Raw genomic sequence first — 16,673 nt, forward strand, 5'->3', positions numbered from 1 at the left:
TCGGCGCAAACCTTAATTCCCTGCATAGGTCTACACCACTTGGCTCCAGAGTATCTGTTTCCATTACAGCTGTCAAATCAAATAACCAAATACTAATTCAATTTGGGATATAGCTGCAAAATTCATCTGAAAACTACCAGAATAAATCACTTCCTTAACATCTATCTATAGTGGGTGCTTCTAAATAATAAAACCTATATCTATCACTGAGTTATAAATAATATAGATTGAAGTTATAGCCAACAAGAGTACACTTTTTGTTAGGAGAAAAAATATAATTCCTAGAGTTTCACAGTTTGACAGGGACCGTAGTGAAAAGCAAAGCTGAAGAAAAGAGAAACCACCAGCTCAGTGTACTCCTAATTTAGGGAAATTTTCCCCTATGCCACATTGCCTCTTGAAAAGGTATTTAAATAATAATTTGAAATGATTTTACCTAAATTGATGCTATTCACACTTAAAATCTTTTTTAAAAGTACTGCCTTATAATTAGGACTGAACGTAAGCTATTCAAGGTAGATTACTTTTCAGAATATTTTAATTATAAAACTACTCTAATGAAAGAATAGAAAATTTGGAAAACAAATGGTGTGAAAAAAAATCCATAAACATACTCTCATCATCTTAAGAGAAACGAGAACACTTCTATTCTTTCTAAATGTTTCTCCTTCCTTCCCTCTTTGCTTCCTTTCTTTTTCTTATTTTATTGTTGTATACCTGTATTCAAAGAGTACTACTTTATTTAATATGTATTATGTATGAATTTATATATATACATATACACATATATAACATATGTAACATGAGATCTATATGTAATAAATAGGCATTAATATGTATCCATGTTGCTACATGGTCATCATGACCTCCATTTTAATGGCTGCATAATATGCTTGCAAATGCATATACTATGATTTAAAGTCCCTTATGTCGGGACTTCACTAAGTTTCTATCCAGTTTTTCCCATTATGAATGACTTTGATAGACATTATGCCTAAAGCTTCATGGTATTATGCCATTGGTATAGTCTCAAAAGTAGAGTAACTGAATCGCTGGATCAAAGTTATGAATATATACATATCTTCTGATACACATATCATGAAGATTTTTCCTAGGAAGGAAAACTTATGTGCACAACATCAATACTACTTCAGAATATGAGTTTCACCACAACTTTGCCAGCATTGGTTATTTTCCTTATGGCCCAGAAAGGAGCACATTTTTAAAGATGAAAACTGTTCATTTTAAATGAGCATTTTTTTTTTAAGTTTCCTATGAATTCTCTGGATTAGTTATTCAACATTAATGAATTCTTACCTTTGGTTTAGTCTAATCTTCTGTTGTTAATACTTTAAAAAATTCTCTTTCTCTGTTATTTACCTCACTTGCTACTTTCCCACCTTTCTCCTAAGGAATTCATCTTGTATCTATTCCTTCACCAGTTCAGCCAGTCATCAATTACCAACATAAAATTAGAAATAACCATGACCGATAGCAGCCCCACAGGGGTGTGGAAGATAATTGCTGGCAAAGTACACACTGTATATTCTGGGGTGCTAGTCGTGGTGTGTTTCTTGAATAGGGTGCTGGTTTCATAGGTGTAGTCAGCTTGTGAAAAACTCTCTGAGCTCATGAAATGTGCACTTTCCTGTATGTGTATTACACTCTGGTTTAAAAGGTTTGAAGATTGACCCCGACTTTAAAAGAGGAGGTGCTGCCATACTGGGGTGAGCGGGTCAAGATGGACGCACAAAATGGAGAAAGGATAGAAGGCACGATTGGGTCAAGTAGACAAGATCGTAAATCTAGAAAGGCTTGCAAAGGAAGAAACAAGCAGAAAAATTCCTGAGTCCAACTGGAAAACTGGAAACGTAGGGTCAGAATTAGGCAAAGGGGTCAAAGTTAGGGACATTGGGTAGAAGTGGGAGCACAAAGGATCACTGCATGTGTGAGGACAAGGTGACTCCATGTCGGAAGTAGGTAGAAGAACACAGAGAAGGCCATGAAGCGCCATGGATCCACCTCCTCACCCACCTGTAGCTATAGTCACCTCGTTCACCAAAATACTACCCTGGCTGAATTTCTACTGCGAGCACAGTTGTTTGAGAAAGATGTTGCTGGGAAAAAGTATCTGAGTACCCTTCTTAATACATACATACATACATACATACATACATACATACATACATACATACAAACAGATATACATGTATACACATATACTGCATCTTCCACTATTTTAGCAAATGTCCTTTTCTCTGGAAAAAAAAAAAAATGTGTCAAGTTACTAAAATGAACACCTAGAAGGTAGAGGAAAGGAACAGAAAGTCTGGGACATGATATAGGAAAAGCAGGCTTGGAAAGACAAAGCCACCAAATCCGTAAGTTTGCTGAAGGTTAGTTAGTCCATTGAGCTAATGTTCTCGTGAACAATGTGAACATGGGTGGAGATCCTTACTGGACCCCTCTCATTGAATGCAAGTTAATATTCTACATTAAACCAGTTATTTCATTCAGAACTCAGCCCAAATAGATTAATGGTATTATTTGAATAAGACAGTGGTTGCTCCAAATCCTTTACAAAAAATAGGGCCATTCTAGGTCCACTGTTTTTGTTTTCTACAGGAAAATGGCCTCATGGAAACTGGTGTTTCTATGGTGATGGAGATAACACATCTTCAATGTACTGCTGAGGCATCTGTAAGAACAGGGTCAGCTTGTCGTTGGTGAGTGGGACTATGGATTTTCTTCTCTTAAATGATATCCAAATGATTTTATAGGCATGGAAGCGGTCCTAATGAAAATGCAATGTTTTTCTTTAAATAAAAAAGTGTCCTTCAGTCCTACGCTTATTCTATGGGGGATAAGCTTCCAAATCATGGTCATCCCTAGTTAATCCCCAACAGCTTTAGCCCCATCAGGTGCGGAGATGTGATGCCTATTTTTGTCAATGGCTGCTAAGGAAAGTTATCATCACCTGCTAATCCTGGAGGCTCTGAATACAGTTACATTTCTAATCTGAGAGTTTATATGAGCATGTAAATGAAAGAAACAGCTTCATTTTTATCCAGCACTCCAGAAATACAGGTTTAAACTTCCTTTTGAATTTTCAGGTCCTCCACATTACAGATACACTCTAATCCCCCAGAGCCCTGCTTGTGTATGGTGTGGCAGCCCTAGGCAGGATCCAAGCAGCAATGCCCACATGGAACCACTACCACCTCCTCCACTGTGAACCCTGTTTTGCCAGTGACCAACTGCATCGGCTTCTTAACCTGCTATTGAACTTGGCTGGTAGCACGTGATCAAAAAACAAACAAACAAACAAAAAAAAAACAACCATAGTTGCACACCCACCTCCCCAACTACTGTAACAGCAACCTATCATTAGTGTGCTAGTAGTTCAGAAAGTGGTTTTCACTTTGAAATTATTGGAAATTATAGAATAGCGTTGTCCAGAAGTGTCTGAAAAACAAGAGTCTGAAATCCCATTGAGTTCCTCCTTTCTGATCTCCAAAGCCAGCTGTATTTGTTAAAGTTTCATTTTGCCAAGAAGATAAATGATAATGAAGAGCTTTGCAATACCACCTCTTATGCAGAAAAATAGCTATTGTTAGCCCTCTATCTTCGGTGGAAGCCCCTGTGCCAGGATGTATGCATCTGTGAATACATGAGCACGTGCCCATTTTTTAAAAAAAACTACACTCTCTTGTCAAAACAAGGGATGTTTAAACAACCAGCTTTCTACAGCAATGAGGATAGAACCTAGGTATCTATTTATAGGATTGCAATGTCCTCAAAACCTATCTCAAAATCTTTCAAAATTTTTCAGTTTTAATAAGATTATTGAACACTCCAGGTAAGCTATTTCAGTCATCAGTGAGAAAATAGCCTGATGAAAACAAAACAAAACAAAAAACATCCTTCCTTTTAAATAATTGGTAAATATACAGCCCGCAAAAGATTTTCTAGAGCTTTGGCTCTCACAGGAGAAGAGAAAGGAAGGGAGGGGAGGGAAGAGGAGGGGATTAGCTTTTCTTTTATTATTTCCAAATTGGTCAACCATAACCTATTACTTTCGCTGGTTGTTTTTTAATTGCAGAGATTCTTGTAAAGCATCTCCAAAGATTCTTATATCCAAGAAAGAATCTCTTGTCTTTACTAAGTACTGAGTCTTTTTATATTAAAATTCAAGATTACAGGAAAATCTGTGGGGCAGAGGAGAAGCTGGCACAGGAATTGGCAGGAATTTGGGACTTTCACAGGGAGTCCAGGATGGAAGGACTTGATCAAAAGCCCAAGTCAAGCTGAGAGGGATACAAAAAGCACTTTGCTGTATTGGTACTACCAGAACTGGAGAGGTATGGCCCTCCAACACGGTCAAGTGCAAGGTGCATTTGCCCCTTACCTCACTATCCCTTTGCAGCTTGGAAGCTGGAAGGCTTGGATGATCTTCACCCACAATCTGACCTTGACACCAAGGCAAGGTAGCCATGTTTCCCAGTTGATTCAAAAGCTGCCATTGGGCACCTCAACTAACACAACGCCATGTGCATCACTAAATTTCTAGATACAATTTTGTTCTCTCCAGAAGGTATTTTCCTAGTTCCACTGCAGGAGACTTGCCAGGAGATCTCACTTGGTAAAGGCACTGCTGGGGAACTAGGAAAATGCCTTCTGGAGAGAACAAAATTGTATCTAGAAATTTAGTGGATATTAAATTGGATATTGTCCCTTTAAAATATCATTCAATTAGGTCTTTTGTAATACATACAACAGAATGTGATAGCCTTACCGATTCTAAAGAAATTGCTAGTGCATTTCATCAAAGGCACAATAATGGAAACATCGATTCACTCCTCATCACAAATATGTCCCTTTGATGCTGCAGTTACCTTAACACTAGCACTTTTCATTTTCTCTAGAAGAAACCAGCTGCCTCGTTGCATGCACATCAGACAAGGCTCCAGTCTGAAATAAGAAATTGTACGTCAATCTCAACTACCTTACATCTTCATTTGCTGCTACATAGTATCACTTTCCTTGACTCTAAACTGATAAATTACCCCCCAAATAAAGAAAAACTCTTCTGCAACCTGGATGACTGGGTCTGGGTGTTTCATGTGATCTCTGCAAATGTTGCCAGAGACATCATCTGCCTCCTCACACCATTTATTTAAAAGAATGACAGGGCACCGGTTTGAAACTTTATGGGCCTGAAGAACATTCAGCCACTTTACACAAAAGATGTCAACCAGAAAGAGTACCTAAGGGATAACGCATCCAGAAATGTGCAGTGTGGTTAGGAAAATCCATCCACACCCACCGCCACATTTCCAAATATTTTTACTAAGTGTAAAAGTAGCCCCCAAGTCTGGAAATGTTCCAAATGCATTATATCCACAAGAGTAGGTCCTTTTTGTGCAGTGCCCCAAATGTTCTCACGGCTGTGGTAATGGAGAAAAAGAATACTCCTTCTGGATAAACACAAGGCACACGGCATTTGGTTTATCAACCTCTTGGCCCATGAGAGGTCTGCTGCTTCTAATATGGCTTGTTTTTGAATAAATAAAAACTTGGTTTAGGACTCCTGACCTTCTTCTAAATAAATTACCATCTAGCCATGGAACAACATGCAAATCATTTATTTTTTTCAATATAGCTTCAAAATTCCTGGCTATACTAAGCATCTACACTCACAGACGACCTGACATTTGGCTAAGTCTTTCATACAATATCCACTTGATGCCATGAAAGAAATGTGTTTGCAATGGCTTTTGCTCTGCAAATGTCATGTGGGTGTCCTTAGGGGATTGCATTAAGCACCTGACGCCCACCTCAAGGCTCCATTAATGAGAGATATAAAGGTTATGTTGAAATTATTGTTTAAAGGTGCTGACATCACACATGCACACACACACTCACTCACTCACATGTACAGTCACATATACAAATATACACTGAAGAGCAACTGCTTTAGGATTTAAGAGACAACAAAGAGAAGAAGCTATTTCAGCCAAGATTATTCTGTGGATATCTCTATGCAAGACAGGACTTGGAATTTTATATTTTCCTTTACTGATTGATTCCACAACGCTATTACATAATAATTTGGCATCAAGCACTGTACTTAGGTTCTGGAGATGGCAGGAAACACGAAGAAGAATCATCTAAAGTCCATTTTCTTAAGTTTAAGTTGACCAGCAATAGAGGGTTTGTTACCACAGCATTTATGCATTCATCCACTAATCCGCTGACTTAACAAATATTTACTGAGCACTTATTAAGTACCACGCACTGTGCTAGGGACTGGTGTTACACAGTGAGCAAAACCAGACACGGTCTTGCCTTCCAGGAGCTTGTGATCTAGGGAGTAATGAAGATGATCCAAAAATCACATGAATCAATGAAGAATCTCAACCATGACAGGTATTCTGAAGGGTCACTGATAGTCCTTCTCACAGCGCTATGAGAAAGAACATCAAGAATGATAAAGCTTTGTCAAAGAATTTAGGGAAGAAGTCCTGAGGAAGTGATACTAGATCTGCGATTTGACAGTGACCAGGTTTACTTTAGGGAAGAAGATTCTAGGCCTAGGAAATAGAGCAAGGGAGACAGCTGGGGTGAGGGGCTGAAGGAAACCATCCAAGGGGAAGTGATAACAGTGAGTCAAGAGAGAGAAGGAGGAATCAGACCAAATAGGTGCTTACAGATCCTACCGAGGACTTTGGTCTTTTTTCTGTGAGCAATGAGAAAATGCTGAAGGACTTGTAACAAAGTCATGAAATCATAAGATCTAAATTCTGGAAATATGTTGTCCAGGTTGTAAGTATGAACACACTGGAAGAGGCTCTGGCAAAAAATTCAAACGACAGATGTAACCTATGTTTGAGGGGTGGTGGTAATAGAACGAAGTACATGGGAGTCAAGGAATATTTAGAGATAAGACTTGACAGATTAGAAATGCTGGGTTAGGAACAAGGAAGTATTAAGGATGACTCCCAAGTTTCTGACTTTTGCAACTAAATGGATACAGTTAGGGAATACAGGAAGAGAAACAGCTATCTTGAGGGGGAGAGATCGGAGTTCATTTACGGAGTATGTTGAATCAAGAGGCTTCTGAGACATACAAAGGACAAGGTCAAATACACAGCTGGATATATGGATATGGAGCTCAAAGAGGAAAACTTATTGGCCCTCTATATCTGGAATGTACTGTTAGAAAATAACCAAATGGACATATTTGAGGTTCTGCTTCCTTTGCTAAACTCAGAACAATGGTATATTCAAATTTTACCAAATCAAAGCAGCATGGCACGATGGAACACACCCTTGACTTGGAATCTGACAACATGCATTCAAACCCTGGCTCCTCCAGCTACGAACTGGGTGCATTTGAACACCTCTATTTACCACAGTCACTATAAAATTATTATGAATACACATTTGCCGCTTTCTTCACAGGGTTGTTTTAAATGTCAATTGAGTCAAGTTATAGAGAAAACCATCTTTGTATCTGTGAAATAATAAAGAGCAGTGCCGATAAAGGAAAGCTACCTGCCTGCAAACTTCGATACTGAAGAGTACAAAAGAAAGTTAGTTGCTGCAAATAAAATCAACTTGGTTGGAATAATGAAATGCCACCGAATCCCCTCCAAAATTTGGACTGCATAAACAAGTGCTTTTCACAAAGTGGCACCTGGGTGACAAAATGTGAATGAAAACAGTTTTTGTTCACCTTTTGATCCAGACTGTAGGCCAGCACCCAATCTTCTTGCCTGGGATGAAAGAGCAGACTCTGGATATAGAAGGTGAGCCTGTATTTCTGATAGGTCGCCCCTTCGTCTGAGCTTATCAATATGCTGCTCTCCATTTCAGGATCACTAAGAAGCATGATCTAAAAAAAAAAAAAAAAAAAAAAAGGAGAGAGGAGAAAATAGATAGGGTTAGTAGGAGAGAATAAATACAAGAAATTAAAGCATAAATATAAAGTCATCTGTACTTGTATATCACCACATAGAGAGGGGTGTCTGGGCCTCTATATGAAATATTGGTATTTTTCCCCCCTGATTTAGTCCTTCATTTTCTGAATTGAGCTGAAATATTGTGCAAGGTTAGGTCTGCATACAAATGAGGTTTCATTTTTTTGATGTCTCTCCTTTAAGTACTGGAAGCATATTCTTATGGTCCTCTGTCCCCTGACCTTGGGGACACCTCTCTCTCCTCCTCTTCCCCCACTCAATTCTCCATGTCACTCTTCATCACACCATTGCTTTTATTGCTCTTTAATCATGAAAAGGATTCCCTTATGATTGCACTGTGTATTTTGTTCTTTCTGAATTGTTTTAGTGATTCAGTTGATTGAAGTGGTTTCATGATCCCTTTGTTCTCAATATTTTCCAAAGCACATATCTCCAAAGGACCTTGAGGCAAATCCTGCTGCTCAAGAAAGTTTGTCATCCCCAAGCCAAATGAACAGAAAGGTGTAGTCTCAGGTTTTGGCAGCAGAGAAAGCAGGTTCAAATCTGAACACTTTTCTGTTCATGCTGTGCCACCTTGGAAAGTGACAACCTCTAGAGTCCTTGGTTTCTACAACGATGATTGAGTAGGATGATACCCACACTGGTTTTGAGCACTTGGTATAATGAATATTCTTGACAAGTGATAGCTATGATTGTGATTTACCTTTTGGTACTTACTTAAAAGCCCCCCCATCCAATAGGTGCAATCTGGCTTCTACTCATAGTAACTCAATGGCACTGGGATCACTAAAAGTGTCACCGACTTACCAGTATTTAAATCCAACAAACACTTAGGCACTCAGACCTTTTCTTTGGCTAAAGTAAGAATTTTTGATTCCACCGGCAATTCCATCCTTCTTGAAGCCTTCTCTTCCAGGTGCTTCTGTAACACCACATTTGTCTGGTCTTCCTTTTCATCCCTTTTGAATACTCAACTTTCTCTATTATCCCTATAGTAGCACCCTTCCTCAACCCTCAGCTTAATCTTCTTTTCTTTTCATTCAACATACTGTTCCTCAATGACTTCTTTCACATTTGCTTTTATGTTCCTCAATTACCATCTTTCTAGGGACAATTCACAAATTAAATCTCAAACTGAGGTCTCCTCACAGTTTCCGAGTTGAAAACTTAGCTTCTTGGTTGATTCTTCTATTTGGATGTCTCGCGAACACCTCAAACTCAACATGTACCTTCACAATGTGCATCACCCCGGCCTTATTACTCCCATCAGCATCTCCTGCCTGGCTTACTGTTTCTACCAACCATGTATGTGAAGCCGAAAGCCCGAAAGCCATCCTTAACTCTGCCTTTTCATTTACCTCCTAAAATTAATCCCTGAGCCTTGTGTATTTTACCTTCTAATTAGCTCTAAAATCAGATCCATTCTGGCCCTGCCAATTGTGATTACCTTAGTCCAAAATGTGATGATTTCTGTACTGGATTATTATAAAACACCACTAGCCAATCTCGTGGTTTTTGCCTTGTCCCCTCCAATCCTCTCTGCACACTGTGGTGAGAACAATCATCTTATAATACAAATCTGACTCTGCATTACCCTCCTTAAAACAATTCAATGGCTTATCATTGATCTCCCTATATTCTAAATTCCTTAACATAGCCTGACAAAATCTGCCCACTGCCTATGTCTCTGGCTTTACCAGCAGCATAGTAATTTTGACCTTTATTACCCAGCTCAACCTAACTTCTTTGAGTTCCTAATGCTTGCTGAGTGACTGAATGAGCACATGACTATTTCCTCATATACTTTTGTCTGTCTTTGGTTCTACTGCCACCAGTTGTTAGGGCTACTTCTACACACGGTGTGAATCACGGGGCCCCAAGTACAAAACAAAGCCAAAAAACATTTCCATACGTTATCAAATAAAACTATTAAATAACAGGATTTTTTAAATATTAGCATAGCATATATTACTATTATAAAGTAAGCTTTAATGCAAGTTCAATCCCTTTAGCTGCTAAAATTCATAGTCCTTTTCCTCTTTTATTTCTTTACAGCTTCCAAGACAAGTTTACTTTCTTTTTCTGCAATATTTGCTTTGGCTTCATTGAAATTAGATATTACTAGTTATCAGCAAATATTTAAGAAAATGGATGTAGTATGTAGCTTGGTTTTTGTTTGTTTGTTTTTTTCATTCATGTGTGAATAATCTATGAGGAAAGCTCTTAGATTGCTAATTCAGACACAGAATGGCTTTCTCCTCCATAGTCACTATGACGGGATGGGGACAACTGGAAAAGCACCTGCTGCCTTTGAGGGAAAGTCAGAGAAGCATCCATGCTCTTTGCAGAGCTTGAGAGGACAAATATACTGGGTCAGGAGGAGGTTTTCCTAACTGACCTCACTTGCTTCACACCATGTACTGATGGGCTACATAACGGGCAATGAAATCAATTCTCTCCAGGTGCTGAGAAATTAAACTGCTCATTTTATGCAGGTATAAAGAAGCTGCATGCCTATGATTTTAATTAGAAGATAAGACCAACATCATAAACAAACTTTATTTTATACACCATGAGTTACAATATACTGAATAAGGGTTACCATCGAGTAGCTAATGCAATATATCCTCTCCCTCCAGCCCTGTTCTTTCTTCACACACACATACACTTGCATACACAAACACAGCAATTCGCACACAAATGTCGCATACATGTGTGCCCACATACGCTTACACGTACACTGATATGGCATATACATGCATGCACACACACGGAAACTAATTCACATGTAAGGCATATTGAAATTGCGTGGTGGTTTTAGGTAGCTTTTGTTAAGAGTACTCTTTTATTGCAACCTTTCCCTGACATTCTCATCAGAAATCCTTTTATATACTTTGATATCACTGGCAGTGTCTGTATTCAATCCTTGTTTCTAAGGAGAATAAAAGGAAGGGAAATAGCAACATATTCTGGATTTCTAAAGTGTCAGACACTTTTCTGGATATTTTATCAAAACCACAAACAAATTATGTGAAATATCATTCCTTGCATTTTACAGATAAGGAAACTGAGGCTCAGAGGAGGAAAGCAACTTGACTTTGACCTCCTCTGATCAACTCAAACACTGCCACCTTCCCTGCCCCCCCCCCCCGCCACGTACCCAGTAATACTTTACGGGACCTTGAAGCCATAGCATTTTAATATTTTTACCAAGAGACAAGGAGAAGTCAGAGATGCTGGTCTATATCCTTTTTTAAAGCATCTCTAAGAAACACACACACACACACACACACACACACACACACACGCATGCACGCACACACACAGAACCCCTTTCCTCCTCTACCACATACCTACCACATACAAGTGGACATGAAGAATTAAACAAACAGGAAAATATAATGTCAGTGCTAAAAAAAAAAAAAAAAATAGGAAGGAAAGGAAAAGGGCAACCATGGTATTATATTAACAAATATAATACGAGATCAAATGCCTCATCAGAAGTTGTCTCAAGCTAAAACATGTACATTGTATATTAATATGCTGCAGATATAGAGAAAATCATTCCATGTACACCCACATTTTTATTGTTAAGCAGGAATTTCAAATACAAATGCCTAAGAGGGCAAAGCAGGTAAAGTGAGTGAGTGAAGCAGAGAAAGCCAGACAAGGAGTGGTGAGGACTGTGCCAAAATGGAAACCACACACCTTTCCTTAAAATATTTACAATTGAATTAAACAAAAATGTGCCCAAATTAAATGTCTGTGGACTGAATTCATGAAGTAGGCATATGACTTGTGGCAATGCTATGATAGTTGGTTTCTATCGAAACAAATTTAAAAGCCTTGCCTTTCCATTTTTAATTCAGTTCTGGAGGTATAAAACTTATGACAATATCTGTTTAGATGTCTGTGAGTTCTGCATTTATGTGACTTTCACAATATGAACAGGAAAGAATTCCTATTGAAGATTCTTGGGATTTTTTTTTTTTTTTTCGTTTTTGCTTTATTTTGCTTTGATTCTTTATCCAGCTTTTCCTGACATAAGATCTGCAGTGGGAGTATGCATGTACTGGAAGAGGAGAAGGGATATTTCAAATCTGGTTTAGCAGAGTTATTAATGGTATACATTCTTGAGGCAGGTGGCCTGACTGTAAACCATCAATCTGCTATTTTATGTGTTAACGTGAGGATGTTATTCAATTTTCCCAATCTGTTATCTCATCTATAAAAAAAATAGCAGAGAATAATTGTATCTAACCAACAATGCTGTTGAGATATTTAAATGAGCTAATGATTAAAACAGCTTAGTATAGACCCATAATTGCTAAATAAACATTAACCTTTATCTTTAAATCACCCAGATGAAGAGCATAACTACAGTCAGAAGCAGTGCCAAGCTGTTTAAAGACAATTAGAAGCACTTTGGGGATTATTTGCCTCCCTCTTGGCTCTCTTCACTACTGAGCTTTGGGGATAAAAACTAAAGAGATAGGTGGTGAGGAAAAGGGGGAGTTGCTGTTCAATGGGTATTGTTCAAAAAAAGAGACAACAAGCCCAAAATGGAGTCACTTGTGTTAAGGCCCCACATCAGCAAAACAAGACTTAATACTTAATCTCATTACAGCTTACTCATTCTCCAGGAATGTGACCTGTAACCAGCAAACCTGGAATTTCCTGGTGACCACTTGAAGGCAATCCTCTGATGGATCCCCTTCCATTCCCCTTAGGAGGGCGACTGCCTGAAAAAATGCATTCATTGCTAATAAGTTCCTTTGTCCACCCCATCTCTGCCTTTGAAAACCTCTCTACTTGCTAGATGGGATGCTGTCCCATTCATGAATCATCTAATAAAGCCAATTATAGCTTTAAAATGGACTCGGTTGAATTTTTGTTACTTCACAATATAAAGTTTCAGTCACGCAAGATGATAAAGTTCTAGAGATCTGCTGTACAATATTGTTCTTATTGTTACAATACTGTACTATACAACTGGAAGAGTTCGAAAAGGGTAAATCGCGTGTGTTTTCTTTTACCACAATTAAAAAAAACATAAAAGGAGAGGAGAAAAAAGTATAATTTACATTTATTTTGCATACATTTTACATCCTGATAACAATGTAAGAAAAATATACTCTATCAGCAAATATCAACACCACCTAAATGAACACCAGTCAGTAGGTAATTGTCAATTTTCTAAATACAATTGACTTTTTTTTTTTTTTTGAATGACCACTCTCATCTCTTCAAAGGGAGGCTACAACCCCTGCAGCCAACTAACTACACCACTACCTTTGGAGTGAGAACCTCATAAAACCAGCCTCTGTATTTGATCGTTCACTATACATGAATTGTCTGTATTTCAGATTAGAGATGGACAAATTTTAGAGTTTACCAACATACAAATGGTGCAACATCTTTTTTTTTTTCTTTTTTTTTTTTTTTTTACTTGTAATGCTTTTTGCAGGAAATTCCTGGGAAAGTTGAATAATAGTGGCCCTAATTTTAATGGTGTGTTGCAAATTGCAAAGGACACAGGTGGAACAGGAATCAGGCAGGGAAGGTGCTTAGTCAACCTAAAATTTCAAAAGCCCGTAAGCTTATTTATGTCTAAACCAGTCAAAATTACTGTTGGAGATGTCAAAATCCTCCCCAGAAATCTTTGCAGAATGAAACTTTCCTGCTGTTGGGCAAGTCTTCAAATATCAGAGATGAGTATGTTATACTTTATTCAATTGTCATCCTTTCTTTTTCTCTTGTGTACACGCTATAAAATGTGGGTGAAAGCTAAACGTTTCTCGTTCTTTCACTCACCAGACATCCCAGAAATGCAGAGGAAACAAGTTTTAGTCCAATACTTTGAAAATAGTCTCAGAGTAAGAGTAAGTAGATGTCCTCTGACTAGAAAAGGAGAAATACTAGAATTTACTGGACGAGGTGTGACCGAAAAATACAACGAATGTTTAAATTTAAAAAAACAATTTATTACAGTAAGAGACACATTGCTCTTAATCCCCCTCAAAATATCCCCCCACCCACCCCCTTGCTTTGAACACACTTATCCCATCATTCTTGCCACTTTCTGAAGCAGTTCTGGAAGTCCTCTTTTGTGTCTTTAGCTGTACTGTCATGGCTGCTCTAATGTCCTGAATAGATTCAAAACGTTTTCCTTTCACAGTCATTTTGACTATGGGGACGAGCTAGAAGTCACATGGTGCCAGATCCAGTGAATAGGTGGATGAGGATACACTGTAATGTTTTTATTTGACAGAAATTGCCGTACCAGAAGCGATGGATGACATGGAGACTTGTCATGATGGAGGATGAAGTAAAGACACTCATGAAAGAGGACTTCCAGAACTGCTTTGGAAAATAGCAAGAGCGATGGGATAAGTGTGTTTGAAGTGAGAGGGATTAATGGCAATGTGTCTTTTACTACAATAAATTTTTTTTTTAATTTAAACATTCACCATTATTTTTTATCAGACCTGGTATAATTAAGTCTTAACGAGAGAACCTCAGCATAATTTGTGCTCAATAAGAAATAACAATAGTATCAATAGTATCACAAAGACTATAAGAGAGGTATTCTTTAGGATGATCCCTAAACCTATTGACTTAACTGATATATTGTTGAATATTGACTTATATACATATAGAGGCTGTTACAGAGAAGGCTTTCAATCACATTATAATAATAAACCAGTATACCCCCCCCATCTATCAATTTATCTAACACCTACTCTTATAGCAATGATTCTCGACTGGGGTGAGGAGAAGGGTTCCTCCCACCCCGGGGACACTTAGCAATGTATGGAGACATTTTAATTGTCACAACTGGAGGCAGGGGAGGGAGTTACCAGCATCTAGTGGGTAGAGGCCCAAGATGCTGCTAAACACATTAAAGTACACAGGACAGTGCCCCACAACAAAGAATTATCCAGCCTAAAAGCTCAATAGTGCTGCTCTTGAGAAACCATGTTATTATATATGCTATTATGGGCAAACATGTAAATTATATATACATTTTACAGATAGGACATCAATGCATATGTATGCTTATATACGTGTGTCTTTCACCTGCTACAATTTATACATGCCATTATCTTCGCCAAGATTAGACTCCCCACCTTTCCACCCCAACACAGTGTTTCTACTCATCCTTCAAAATTTAACATAAACATCATCAATAAAACAATAATCATTGAGACCAATCAGGAAAAAATAAAAAAACACTGAAACAACTCAACAATAACAAGAACAACAAAAAAACAACTATGAAAAAGTGGGCAAAGGACTTGAATGGATTTTTTTTCCAAAAAATATATATAAATGGTCAAAAAGCACATAAAGAGATTCTTGAAGCACTAATCATTAGAGAAATACAAATAAACCCCACAATGAGATACCACCTCACACCCACTGGAATGTAAAAATAGAAAATATAATAGGTGTTGGCAAAGGCTTAGAGAAATTGGAATCCTTGTGCATTTTTGTTAGGAATGTAAAATGGTACAGCTGCTATGGAAAACAGTATGGCAGTTTCTCAAAAAATTTAAAAAAGAAATTACATATAATCCAGAATTTTCTCTTCAGATAATACTCAAAAAAATTGAAAGCAGGGTCTCCAAGAGATATCGGTACACTGATGTTCATAATAGCATTACTCACAATAGCCAAAATGCAGAAGCAACCCAAGTGTCCACTGATAGAGGAATGGATAAACAAAGGTGGTGTATACATGCAATGGAATATTATTCAGTATCTAAAAATAAGGAAATTCTGACACATGCTACAACATGGATGAAACATAAGGACATTATGTTAAAGGAAATAAGCCAGTCACAAAAAACACAAATACGATATGATTTCCACTTATATGTAGTAATTAGAGTAGTTCAATTCATAGAGACTGAAAGTAGAACGATGGTTGCCAGCAACTTCTATCTATATGGCACAGAAACCAAGCCTGGCACCTCACACACTCCACTGGGGAACAGGGAAATGAGGAGTTGTGGTTTAATGGGTACAGACTTTTAGTTTTGCAAGATGAAAAGTGTTCTGGAGTTCAGTAAAGTCCTCACTGAGAAGGCAACATTTGCAAAAGGATATGCCGTGTTTCCCCGAAAATAAGAACAGGTCTTACATTAATGTTTGCTCCAAAAGACGCACTAGGGCTTATGTTCAGGGGATGTTATCCTGAAAAATCATGCTAGGGCTTATTTTCCAGTTAGGTCTTATTTTCAGGGAAACCTGGTAGGAGTCCAGTGAGCAAGAACTGAGTGAAGGAAGTAGAATGTGGGAAATGGGGTCAGTAGGTGACAGAAGCACCCAGGCTTTCTCCCAAGTGATGTGGAAAGTCCTGGTGGGCTTTGAGCAAGGCACTGAGGAGACTATGGCTTGCATTTTGATACTTTCACTCTGACTGCCATTCTGGGTCAACAGAGCTATGTGGGAGGTGGGGAATAGAGGAACAGAATCAGAGAGACCAGTTGGAGGCGACTGGAATGACGCAGATGGGGAGACTAATGGCCTGAACTAAGGTGAAGTGCCAAGGGACTGAACTGTGGTCTATTGCTGAGTGTATTTTAAAGTGAAAGTCAAAACGGGCCACTTACAGATTAGATATGGGGTGTAAGAGAAAGTGAGGAGAACAATTAAAAAGTTTTATACCTGTACATTCATCTCAGT

The 16,673-nt window shown here is 38.2% G+C and overlaps 1 protein-coding gene across 1 annotated transcript in view; it reads right to left on the reverse strand.

The window, feature by feature from the left end:
* The window catches only part of SORCS3 (sortilin related VPS10 domain containing receptor 3), a 539,923-nt gene that overhangs the window by 242,609 nt on the left and 280,641 nt on the right, over positions 1-16,673 (reverse strand). The window contains exon 4 of the mRNA XM_019725085.3: positions 7,739-7,897. Coding sequence (XP_019580644.3) covers positions 7,739-7,897 — 159 coding nt within the window. The remainder of the gene's footprint in view (positions 1-7,738; positions 7,898-16,673) is intronic.

This window comes from Rhinolophus sinicus, chromosome 15 (assembly GCF_057876585.1).
Source record: "Rhinolophus sinicus isolate RSI-liver-muscle chromosome 15, RSI-T2T, whole genome shotgun sequence".
Taxonomy (NCBI): domain Eukaryota; kingdom Metazoa; phylum Chordata; class Mammalia; order Chiroptera; family Rhinolophidae; genus Rhinolophus; species Rhinolophus sinicus.